General features: G+C 36.2%; 1 protein-coding gene across 10 annotated transcripts in view; it reads right to left on the bottom strand.

Annotated features, from left to right (window-relative positions):
* Positions 1–13,728, bottom strand: part of Sipa1l1 (signal induced proliferation associated 1 like 1) — a 333,742-nt gene that overhangs the window by 53,848 nt on the left and 266,166 nt on the right. For all 10 annotated transcript variants that reach the window (XM_010645389.1, XM_010645392.1, XM_010645396.1 and 7 more), the window contains 2 exons: positions 8,571–8,674; positions 5,621–5,778 (listed from right to left, as the gene is read on the bottom strand). In XM_010645389.1, coding sequence (XP_010643691.1) covers positions 5,621–5,778; positions 8,571–8,674 — 262 coding nt within the window. The remainder of the gene's footprint in view (positions 1–5,620; positions 5,779–8,570; positions 8,675–13,728) is intronic.

The following is a 13,728-nucleotide window of genomic DNA, read 5'->3' as shown; positions in this document are numbered from 1 at the left end:
ATACTTAAGACACATTAATTTTAAGTGGTTCTTGCTATTTTTAACAGCAAATCACAAAGAGCCATTGCCTAGCCACAATTTTAGTTTTCAATACTGTATCTTAGAAATAATATATTCTTTAAAATTACTGTATAGCCATGCCTTATTCACCCAGCACTGTTGAGGACCAAGACATTTAGGTGACAGAATTCTGAGGCTCAAGCAGTTTAGGAGTTAACAATAGCAAGAACTTTAAAGATGACAGTGGTCCTCACATTCTCCAATAAATATTTGATGTGTGTGTGTGTGTGTGGTAATGAGGATCAAATCCCCAGGGTCTTGTATGCTAGGCAAGCACACTATTACTGAGGTATAGTGCCATTCCTTTTAAAATTTTCCTTTGAGTTAAGGTCTTGGTTAAGGCCATGCTGGCCTTGAACTTTTGTCCTCCTACTTCATCCTCCTGAGTAGCTGTGATTACAAGCTTGTACTACCACACTTGGCTTTGAGTTTCATCTTAAAATTCACCTCAACATTTCATTCTACCAAATAATATTTCTATTCATTTGAACCTAAAAATATGTTCTCCAAAAGTCTTTGAGAATGACAGAAACACCAGGAAGATGTCCTGTGCTTACATCTCTCCAAGGAGCAGGTACAAATTCTTCACTTCTCTAGGAAACAGATGCGGAGAAGGGAGAAGATTTATACAGAGTTGTTGGGAAGTGCCAGGATGGAAGTTAACCCTTCCACCATGAACAGAGAGCCATACTACACCATTCCTTTTTTTGAGAAAGGGTTTTGAACACCCACCATGGCTGTCACCAAGTGCTTGTTACAAGGGACCACCCACATGAATCTCAAGCCTGGACACTGTCACAAGGTGGTATCTAGATAACGAGGGTCATGTAACACTCGCTGGCATCAAGACCTTAGAGTAGTGGGTCTTCATACCCAAAGCCAGTTACAGGTTGATATGCAGCAATACTCCAGAGACATGTGAATGAGAAGACTAAGAGACTTGAACTTTGGATGATGGAAATAGCAATAAACAGTAAACTCCAGCCCCAAATTTAAAAGGAAGGTGACACAGAAAATATCGAAGTGGTAAAGGAAGGAGATTCCCTTCTTGGAGCTGCGGTGAGACTGACAACATGGGGAACTTTCCAAGAAAGCAGCCTTGGGCAAAGGACAGAAAAGAACAGGTGCAGAACAGACCTGTGCCACAGATTTGGTCTCTAGGGGATTCTGATTTCTAGCATTACTCATTCACCCAACAATATGCACAGAGCTCCTCCTACACACTGGGCACCAGGCAAATGTTGAGAATCCAGGGCATGTCAACAGCCTGAGCACTCCAAAAACTCCATCTGGTGGGGACTACTTCTAGTGGTTGAGTCCTCTGCTGAGAAGTGCAGGGTGATACTGGAATATCAGTAGGGTACTTTAATCCTAGGAGGTCAGGGGAACCTTCTTGGAGAAAAGAAAAGCAGCGATTCAGCAGATGAAGGAGAGACATCCAGCCCAGAGGGCAGCACGTACAGAGGACAGGGAGCACAGATGTTCTGGTGGGGGTGGGATGGGAGTGGGAGTGTGGAACAGTTCTGTAAGAGTAAACTACAGTGCGGAGAGGGGTAACCAGAAGAGACAGAAGAGGCTGAAATAGTAGTAGCCAGATCTGAAGGACTATATGCAGCAGACTCTTCTAGGGAGTCTGTACTTATTTCTAAGTGACAATATTCAGATTTTTGTCTTAGGTTGACTTCACTGGGTAACAGATGCTGGTTAATCATGGCTTGGTCTTTAGAAAAAAATTTCTAACACTTGACCCATTTTGGCTTTTTTTTTCCTTTTCTTTTTAGAGGAATCCCGCAAATACATTAAAATTAAAAAAAAGAAGACTGGGACAGGGCATTTAACATACACATACCACAATCCCTTGTCTACAGTGAATACTTAATTGAATTTTAAATAGAGGTAAAGCAACCTTCCAAGGCACAGAAAGGAATCTTAAAATCTAAGAGGCTTCACAATCATATCTAATTGCATATGCTTTTTGGAGTACATTATACTGACTCTTCAACATCTATTTTAACCACTGAAAAGGGAAACCTTTCTAACAGAAGTAATGTATAGCCCTACCTTCCTAAACATAGCTATTGGCCACAATTACCAACTGTTCTAAAGACTCAAAGCAACTAATAACCAGTTCCTACCCTAATTTTAAACTAATTCTTTGGTCCACTGACTGATTCCCTCTTTGATGGAATTAATTTACAACTGTTTAAGATGTCTTAGTGTTTTCTTGTGGTCTTTTTAGTCTGCATTAGGATCCAAATAAGGTCCATATACTGCCATTAATTATCTTTAACATTTTTATTCCATAAGATTCTCTTCTATTTCTCTTAATTTCTTTCAATTTATTTACTGAAGAAATTGACCTGTTGTTTAGCATCGGACAAAGTCTGAATTTTGTTGACCACAAATGTATTTCTCTGTTCTTTTGCATTTTCCATAAAGAGACTTTCCTAGAGGCTTGATCAGATTCAGATTTAATTTGGGGGAGGGGACAAGACTAACTCATGTGAGGTTATATTCTGCTATCACGAAGCACACATTTGTCTCTTTCTGTAGTGTTAGCAGCCTTTGATGATCAATGCTAGATCCATTAATTCATTAGTTTTTGAGAAATAGTGACATACTACACTGTTTTTACAAAGGAAGTCCTCAGAGGTGAGTGAAGTATATTGGTTGTTTGCTCTGAAATCAAATGACCTCAGACCGACCGCTATGCTAATTGAATTTGTATCTTTGAATAGTTTTTCTGTATCCCTCGTAAAAGTAAACACATATTGATGTTTTTAGTGTACTCTTGACAGTGCTTTCATCTTTATGATTTGTTACTTCTGATTGGCTCTATCAGATGGACCAGGCATATTAAGCTCCCTATAATGATTCAAATCAAGTAATAGAAACTGGAAGGCTCTGTTTTCAGTTGCAGGGTAAGCTTTTAACACTCAGGATTAGTCAGTGATTTCTGAGTTCTTGGCTATAAAATGACTATTCAAGGTTTAATGGCTTCTGGAATTACTCAGTTTTTCCTATGTAAACTTTTCAGTTCCTGGGGGTTATAACATCATATTATTTCAAGACTTTATCTCTGTATCCACTGTAGAAATTCTCTGCTCTCCTAGAGTAGTGCCTAACACAAACATGGATAAAAGAACTAGTGAAAAATAAATGGCTAACAACAACCTCCAAATTTATCTTTCTGTGTACAAATTACATTGCATGGTGACAATGGGTAAATTTACCTAAAACCCTATTTATACAGGGTTAACTCTGATGGTCCAGTATTTGTAGGGCCTCTACTGCCTACTTCTCTTCCCTCCATAAGGAGTCTCCTATGGTACCTTCTACCCTCTGTTCATGCCACGGACCACTCCTAGAATTATTCCTCTTGTTGCCACTGCATTCCATGCATCTGTGCTTTAAAACATATACTGAATCCCACTTTCTTAGTTAAATATATCTTTATAACTTCAGTCTCTATTGACCCTCTACTTCTCTACATTCTAACAAGAACCTTCCTTGAGAAAAATGTCTCTTTGTTTCATAACTCAAACACCAAGTAGGTGGCAATAAACAAATTTAAGAGTGTTCATGGAGGAGAAAGTGATCAAGTTTTAATATCCTAAAATGTGCTGTAAGTATAAAATATATTTCACATTGCCAAGAGTCCAATAGTGTAAATGTTGCAGTTTAAATGTTTAAAATCACATGTTATTTCACATCAAAATACTACTTTATCTGGTAAGTAAAATATGATACTGGGTAAAAAACAGTGTTAAAATTAATTTCACTCATTTCTTACTACTTAAAAAAAATCTGGCGATAACAGAAAATGTAAAATTAATATGGCTTTCATAGTATTTCTGTTGTAAAATACTGATTTAGACAAAGGTTGAATGTTCTACACTTATTCATTCTACCAAAGCAGCTTTCAGAGATTATTTCCTCGGTGAGAAGCTTCAGATCTAGGTCCCACTATAACAGTTTCTCTTTTTGAGCCTAAAAAACCACAAACCTCCCTGAGGTTCACCTAGTTTTGGCACCTGAGAAGCTCCAGAACAGAACTATGTATCAGGAGCAAGAATTACAAAGAGCTGACTCCCCCAGCACATGAGAGAGGATGCAGCAATAGTTAGGAGCTTGGGCTCTAGAAGACTTACTGCATTCTAATCTATCTCTGCCCAGTACAAGTCAGCTGACCTCAGGCAAGCTACCTGACCACTGTGTGCTTTAATCTCATCATGTGAAAATGGGGATAAACATGGTATGTACTCTTAAAAAATTTAAAGATTAAATGAGGTAAAACATGTAAGGTGGGTCAAATAGTGCTGAACTTAGAATAAGAGCTGAATATATGTAGTCACTGTGATACAAGCAAGGATGAGGACAGCCAGCAGCAATCCAAAGTAACCTAAACCAGGAGTCCCCAATCCCGTAGGAACTGAGTAGCAAAGCAGCAGGTGAACAGAGGGAGGGGAAATGCAGTTTCATCTATTTCACATCATTCAAATTACCAGCATTAGATTCTCACAGGAGTGCAAACTCTACTGTGAATGGTGTATGTGAAGCATTGAGTGGCATATTCCTTTGAATAATCCTTTAACCACTCTACCGCAACCGAATCTGTGAAAAAATACTTCCATGAAGCCAGTCCCTGGTGCCAAAAAGGTTGGGGTTGCTACCCTAAATTATGTTTACTTTATTCTGAATTAACTTTGTATCATCCCTAGAATTAGACAGCTGTGGATCTCACAGACCAACTGTTAATCTGGGTTGGCCACTTTCTATGCAGGTCACTACATTACTTAAAAAACAAATACCCAAAATTAATAAAGCCTACATATCCAAACCTTAAAAATAAAAACATATTCTAAACTTTCGCATGCAGAAAGGCTTGAAGTGTATCAGAAAAGTCTTACAAATGCTACAGCACCCTTACACTTCTCGGCACTCCCCATCTACATGAAGGCAGCATCACAGGTTCTTATCCCCTTCAGCACCAAACCCTCCAGCAGGGGCCTCTGTGGATCTCTACCTGCATGTGGACACTCACAAAACTAGGTTAACAAGTGACATGGCAATATTTTTAACAAATGCTTAGTAAAGTATAGAAATACATCTAAGAGTATACTTGGAAGTAGACCAAGGAAATCCTAACAGTGAACTGTCTTACAGCGAATCAAGAAAATACTAAGCAACAGTATGGGCTTTAGAAATGATTTTTTTTCCCTATTTATTATGCTCATTCCTCTCTGCTCTTGCAATGCCGAAATATATATATAATTAGCAGTATGAGTAATTACTTGGTGAGTGACCAGATGGTATGGACGCAAGATACTGCCTAAGGATGGGGTACAAATGGAAACAGCAGGTGTTTAACCAACAAGGAGAATGTCAATAACATCAGGTTATGTCACTGTATGAATTCAACCAACTGAATGTACAATTTAAAGACAGAAATAGGTGGTAATAGATTTCCCATTGCCACTTCAGAAAGTAGAGCTGGATGGGGCCTCTGTACAACAGCCAGCCAACGACCCTCAGCCACCCCTACAGCATTGAGGCATACCTGTAACAGACACCATCAGTGCAGGGATTATGAGCCCTGACAATGACAAAAACATGCTGAAAGTGGGATCTGATGTTTTTTGGGCTGAATGGCTGAGCTCCAGGCTCTTGGAAGACAATTGTTACAATGTCGTTTCCAATGTGCCGCTTCCGAAGGAGCTGCAAGAAACAATAAACAACCAACATAAATTGTATGGTTGTGAATTTCCCAATTCCTTTGTGCCACTATACTTATTTCTTGTTAATCATTACAAACAAGGGTAGGTATTCTACACCATTACTGTCAATATTTTAGAAGGTCTTATTCCCTCAAAGAATATGGAAATGAATATTCTGAAATTTGCACAAAAATACAGCCATTCAAATACTACATCTAACCACTATCTAACTTATTATGCCAAGTTCCAGCACCATCTTCAAATCCTCAGCTTCTATAGCAGTCTGATTCCATTTTCATGTAAGAAAGAAATTTACCATGGGGAAGATTTTCAGAAATGAGACAAGCTGAAATAATTACAATGCAATTTATGTTCTGGTTTAACTGACTTCATTTAAAGAGAATGTAGCTAAGGTGTTTTCTGATAGACTTTTTGTGTTACAAGCTGGGAATGTAGGCATTAATAATATTCCACAATGTAGTAAAGATTTAAAGACGGGCTAAATTTCAGGTTTTAACAGCTTCTTTAATTACAGTGAAAGCTGCTTAAGAATACCTTCTGTTTCATTAAATGGTGTTTTTTTTTAAGGCACTCCAAAATATGCTAAGTCATCAGCTTCTCAGGAGACGTTTAGAGCACAGTTTAATCATGTAAAGACAAACTGAATAAAATTTATATTTCTCACATTTATTTTATGGAAGTTCTTTAAAAAGAAAAACTACTACATGTGACATGGAAACCATTTTAACACTTTTTGAAAAAAAATTTTCCAATGACATTAAGGTGGACATATTATGCATCAGTAAAATCAGTGATCCTAGTATTGCCTGCCAGCTGGCTGGGAGAAACAACAGCCTTTTACATTAGGATTGAGAATTGGGAGTTTGAATGTTTTGGCAATATACGTTTAACCTTGGTAATTTGAAGTATCCCAAATTATCTTCCAATGAGGCAGATGATTTTATTTCTAAACATGATATATAAGCAGATGTTATATACAGAAAGAAAGGCTGGTCTGAACTGACTACTACAGAGACCGTATTAAAAATCATTAATATACTCAGGTTCTTGAACATAACCAAAATAGTATCAATCTATGAATTATATTATCATTATTGCACAGATAACAATCTTTTTCATGCAATGTCATTCTTTTAACATGCCTGACATTTGAAATTAACATAACAAAGAACCCAACAGAAACAAAGCCATTTATGTCTTATGTTATATAATGAAAAACTGTATATATTTTTAAAATGCCAGCACAAAAGATTTTAAAAGATATGTTCTTCCCATTTTTTCTAAGAATAAATCTCCTAATAGAAAATAAATTTATTAGCTACAAAATAAAAGTCTTAATGTGTAGTAATACCAATTATTTTGTCATTTTAATTTAGGACCATACATTTCTGCCTTATATTAAATAATTTAAATAGCTGTCCACTTAAATGACAATTTACTCCAGCACTACAATTCAGTTACAAATAATCCAATCTTGTTATTAAATATTTTTCCCTGCAAAATTTCATTTTTCTCTTCTGAGTAATCAGGTAAAATAAGCCTTTATCTTTAAAGATCATTTGTTAATATTCTACATTATTTTGTCTACTGATTAGCCAAAACAGGAAGTCTAATATACCCTTCTTATCATGGTTCTTTTCTCTCAGAAAAATGTAAAACTTGAGGTTTGCAAAAAGCCAACTGTTAATAAACTTGAGATCTGAGTTTATGTTAAAGCAGGTTTAGTTAGAATTTATAGCTGACTCACTGCTTTGTTTCCTATTATTGATTACATTAGTAATCGTGAAAGGCAAAATCCTGTTACCTAGATTTGTAATTTAATCAAACCTAAAATGATGAAGTGTTACATAAGATTAGTGTTTGGTTAAATTTTATGAAAGATGATGAGATTTACACTGGACCATGTCCTATTAGTCCAACAACTGATAACAATCTATATCCATTTTAAGGTGAGTAATAAAACTGGACTTGGCTCCTAAGAAAATTAGTTTGTTAGCTCTTGCTTCTAAATTTCAATGTGGTATTATTTATTTTGAAATGTAACAACTATAATATAGCCTCTAAAACAATACTACCAATGTCCAATGTCAGCTCTTAATTTTTACATTTTACTACCTCACATTTTAGTACTATTTCAGTAGACACTGTGCTTTTAGATATTTTTAATGAAAAAATTTTCATAACACGTCATCATGTTGTATATCATCATCTGCTTAAGAGTGACCAAAAAGACTGACTGTTACATATACACACATATGGTTGTTGTTTAAGATCCCTGTTCTCTTCTGATGAAAGTGTTAAGAGAGAACATTATTCTGAGATTCCACTGACATGTACTGTGACTTCCTCCAGCGTAGTACACTAACTCTCTTTTGAAATCTAAATGCAACATCAGCACATTCCCACTTTGTGCACTGGCCTCTGGAGGAGAAACTTCACCCACTCCTATATATTCTCTGCAACCCTGCAGAGTCATCTAATCATCATGATTTCAACTTGTTCTCTTTAGATTTCACGGAAACCTCAGTCCCTGTGGGTGAAAAGCAAATGATTAATTCACAAAGCCATCCAGCTGGCTGTTAACCTAGAATTTGTGTCTCTTCATTTGTTTTCAGCTCATTTGCTATTCCTTACTTCCACAAAGCACAAAGCTTCCTGTTGCTATGACAGGTGCAACACTAAATTCTGGTTTCAGATTTTACAAACTCGCCACTAGGCTTCTATGGAAAATGAAATATGGGGAGAAGACACATGTAACATAGGCTCCCTTACCTGTTGCTTGTTGTTAGGTGTGTACGGCAGCATGGTAGAAACGTGGAACATAATTTCATAGTCTTTGTATGTTGTATACAGAGAATGGGTTCCAGTAGAGTCAGCTGCAGTTAAAACAAATACATAAGGATGACATAACTGTAAGAACAGGAAAAACTGTTTAAGAGAAAAATAACTTAAAACCCCAACATTATTTGGAAAGAAAACATCCTAAGCAGACAGGATTACTACCCTTTTAAAAAAATATCTGACCCTCTCTGGCAGTCTACTGAGGCATATGGATTGGATTTCTTCTCAGAGTATTTGTCAGTGCATAAGATAATTATACATAATTTCAAAAAATCAATTATAGTGAAAAATACAATGATTGCATAATTTAAAAATATGCTATGCAGAAGATTTATGAGATTTAACAAGTGATAGAAGTACTATAATTCTGAAGCAGTGATGGGCACAAACAAAATTTTGAGACATCTTCAATAAGTAATATATGAAAATGTCTGCTTTCTAACGGCAATATAGGTATATAGCTCATGCTATTGTGGTATGTTCACAATTGAAGGAGCTTACAAATTTCAATCTAGAATCAGTGAAAATAAAGATAAAATTATCTCCCAAGCAAGTTCACTGATTCATTAATTCTGTTCTCAGACATCAAGCAAAGAACGTTTTTCTAATACAGTGATATCTCAATTCATGAACTTAATTCTTTTCACAATTCTAACTGTGAACCAAATGTAATTTCCCCATAAGGGGCCAGGGATTTAGCTCTTTGGTTCCAGCACATGCCTCACAAGCACAAAGTCCTGATTTTGATCCCCAGTACCAAAAAAATTTTTTTTTCTTCATAAGGTCAACATTGTACCTAACCACTGAATTTGATTCAGTTTGTGACCAATTTTGTTTCCCACTATAATTGTACTATATTTTCAACTACTCAAGGAAACTGTTTTGTTCTTAAAACAAAGATGATAATTTAACAAGACAGTAATAATGAAGAACAAAGCTCTTAGCAATGCCCAATGATTTTTTAAAAGACAAATGTGTGCTGTGATTGTTCACCTTCTTTAAGGAAAAACCTTTACTACCTAAATCAAAATCAGTATTTTAGAAACAGTGTACCCACAAATACCTGGAAAGTGACGAGTTTTTACTGGCTGAAAAGGGAGTGTCTGTTTAAACTTCAAAGACCTGGACAAGTTACAAAAATAAACTGTAGTGTATTCATTTTGAGTAAGTTTAAGCCCCCCTCAACTCTATTTTCAGGACCAGAACACTACTACATCTTAGGAATGATGCTGTATGATAAGGGCACATACCAAAATTGAGTACACACAGTGGAACCTGGGGAACTACTTTCAAAGGCAGATTTGCAGCCTCCACACCCAGAAAACTGCTCATTGTGTATGAGCCCTCAAAAGAGAAATTTATTTTTAATAAACATTCCAGGTCTCTAATGCACCTCTTAGGTACTGCTCTAAGCTGTTTGCCACTGTAGCTTGCAGACAGCTTTAGAAAGATGTTCTAGAGCCCTGAGTTTCAAGCTTGAACTTATCAGAGGAACTTAATTGTGAAGCCAGTAAAAATGCAAAGCTTATAAAAAGCTTAGCATGCAATAAAGTCTCCCTTTCAAAAACTGAAAAATTATGTATCAACATATTAATTTCCCAACAAAAATATCTTATACATATTGACCACTACCACAAAAAACTGCCTAACTGGCACAATAAAATATTCAACTGAACTGTTTAAAATGGGTCTTAAGTATGAAGAATTTATCCATAGTTAAACCCTACTATAAATACCTATAGAACTGAAATATCTATAAAACTTCAGGGTATCAGCTTGGATGTGTACTGACGTGTTTCAAGTCAATTTTAAGCTAAATTAAATAACTAGAAAGAAGACTGTCACTGGTGTTGATTTATTATAGCTTTATATGTCTAATTCTTTAAAAAAAAAATTGCCAGAGAAGAAAACTAATATGGAAGAACGTCCTGAAGATGCTTCCCCCTACTTTTACCCCTTTCTCTGTGTCTGCATGCCTCAAATAACAGAAGGCACACTACTTGACTACCTTTTCCGGGGATCTTTGAAGATCCTAACATCCTGCAGCTAATTCAAATGTATGGAAATGGTTTCTAAAGAATCTAGCTGAAACTAGGGTCAAAAACATCAAAATTTCCTTTCTGAGAAGCTAGGAATTCCAAGTTCCTGAAATTACTATGTTCCAGAAAATATGCATAAACACGTTTGCTATGTTTTCTAAAAATAAAGCATCCAATGTTTTAATTATAATTTTAATGAGAATGATGAAAGTTTCAATAGAATAACAATAAAATGAAAAAGTTCTTATTCTTGTTGAAGAGAATATATATTGAGCACACTCTAAAAAGAAAATGTTTGTAGAGGACTGGAAAGGTAATGCTACCTCAAATCTGCATGGAGCTTTACTAGTTAAATAGTAAATTCAAGTGTGTGTCATTTTGACAATCATGTGACCCATATTCAACCCACACCACCAGTATGAGGAATATACTTACTGATGTGGCCAGTATGCTATGGTTAAGTCACACAAAGTAAAACTTCTAATACTCAAACCAGGTAGTCAAAAGCTTGAATGATAAAGATGCATGAATCTCAATCAGGAAAAAGTAATTAGATTCTCATGACTATTTCTTAATTATAAAGGATATGCTTTAAAAAACTAGATAAAGGAAAAAAAGCCTTTGCAATTTGATATTTGAAAAGTTCCTAGTTTTAAATATCTATAAACACAAGCAGAAAATACACTAACTAAATATATACAAACTAATAAAGTCAACAGAAGAAAGGTTCAGCTTGGTTAAGCAATGTTCACACCACTATAGAACACATCAAATTCAAAGCAAAATCACAGATTGGTTATGGGTCTGATTCTTATTCATAGTTTAAAACATTAAAGTAGCTCATTTTGGGGGAAAGTTCACCTGAAATCCTTAGAGCGAAATCAGAGAGATCCCACACCTATATCTTCTTGCCTCAGGGATGGGGATGCAGGAGTTAACAGTAGGAAGTACAGCAAGAGCAAAGCATGCACTTCTGAAACACTGGCATATATTTGAGATGAGGCACATTTCAGACCCTGGGACACCACTTCACTTATTCATTAACAAAATTGTTGGGGCGGCTAAATATTCCATCTGTTCTGGTATCGTCCATATTTACTAATTTTAAAAAACATATCATCAGCCATGGGCAAGAATGGTTACTTTAGTGAGGACAGGTTGAAGAAGCATTTGTAGTAGTAGTCTTTGCTATGACAGGTAAATTCGTACTATGTTCAAGGAATTCTTGAAGTTCAAGGCTTCTCAAACTTGCTGTATATTAAAAGGAATACAGAGATAGGGTGGGATAGTATTTAAGAGTCAGCCACTACTCTACTGTGTTCTACACACTGCTAATGTTGTACTGTACCTAAAGTTACATAGTAATCTTACACGGTAAGAGGATTTATTTGGAATGCGACAAATGTCACTTATTAAGGGACCATAAACAAGTCTTTTCACTTCTATACTCACCAATGTTCTCAACACCATAATGATTAAATCATATAAAGTATATAGAAGTGCTAGCCCATAAGAGAGGCTGAGGAAAATGTGTTGGTTTAGAATTTAAAACTTTGTTCAATTAAGGTAAAAAGTGTAGTTTCCTTAAAAAGAATATTTTCATTCATCAGTTTCTAGAACTCTAAAGAGCGCCTTATATGTGCAAACCATGTACACAATGCTTAGTTTTATCCCTTTCCTATCAAAGTTTACATATTTCCAATAAAGGATTTATTTTCTTTATGAAAAGTCTAAGTCTCTTCAAAGACCTTGAATCTCAGCTATCTCTACAATACTGCTGAGGGATGAAAGAGGCAACAGGCACTTCATAGCACAGCAAATTTACAAGGACTGGGTTTGAAAGAATGCTTCGCAAAGGGCTTCTAAGTCTCCTGTGTGCTGACCAGACAAAATTCAGGAAGGAAATAATTTCCCAAATAATAATCCAAGTGCACAGTTCTAAATGAGGGTGGTCTCCAGCTTACAAATAAACTATTTGGTGGGAAGCTTATTTTTGTATTTTTGTATCAAGAAGGAATGGCAATTACCTAGAGGTTATGTCATCCAAGTAAGAAAACAAAAAGATCTACTACTGCATTTTCTTTATTGCAGAAGTGCTCCAGCCTATGACATATTTATTTGTAATTTGTTTGTTTGCTACCAGTCCTTACTTCTGGATAAGGATTTGGACTTTGTATAGATAACTATGCAAAAGAAAAGAGTTCAATAGTTCCATCAACCTTTCCCTTCCTGAGCCTCTCCCTCCATCAGAGAAGTACTATCCTCAAATACAATCATAACACATGATAAAAAGGGCTAGCTCCTGAGAATTTGAAAAAGACACAGCCAAAAGGCCAGGCCTGGGATTCACAGTTAGGCTTTCTCTGAACACTTAATGACCCTACCACTAGGCTCTGTTCTATTTCCCCTAACCTTACTAGCTACCTACCACTGGTATGTTAATCGAAAGCCAGTTCTGTAAAATAGGGTTAATGGGTATCTAGCACTTTGGGGGAATTAAAGGAGGGCGTGTGTGTTGGGGGAATTAAAGGAGAGGGCGTGTGTGCATGTGTGTGTGTGTGTGTGTGTGTGTGTGTGTGTGTTTGTCTGTCTGCGACTTCTGCTTCCAGATATGTCTGGGTCATTGGTGAAGGACTCACTTTCTGAATATATATAATTATAGAAATTGATGAAATATCTGATCCAACTTTCAAACATGGACAAGAGGCAGCATTAGATAGTGGTCCTCCCAATGTAGCCTCCAGATTTCTACCTGGAGGCACTTTTGGGAGAAGGGCGCTGGGCTTTGAAGGAGGAAGCTACCACAACAGATTAGAGTTCAATATGTCTTGGGGGTGCTGATAAGTGCTAGGCATATTACCCCAGAGAAGGAATCCCTCAGGGCAAAAGAGACTCAGAAATCTGAATAAGGTTCCCTTAAGTCTTGAGCTGAATAGTAAATTGCATTTTCACAAAGTTAAAGTCTAAAAGATAAGCAAAGAAAAACTATTAGGGAAAGAACTACCAGATGATTGTAAACCAAACAATTCCCACAGTTCACAAAGATATTT

The sequence above is a fragment of the Fukomys damarensis genome, unplaced genomic scaffold, assembly GCF_012274545.1.
Source record: "Fukomys damarensis isolate Sample0158 unplaced genomic scaffold, DMR_v1.0_HiC HiC_scaffold_21, whole genome shotgun sequence".
NCBI lineage: Eukaryota > Metazoa > Chordata > Mammalia > Rodentia > Bathyergidae > Fukomys > Fukomys damarensis.
Note: the sequence above shows the minus strand (reverse complement) of the source record. Positions and strands in the feature narration are given on the sequence as shown.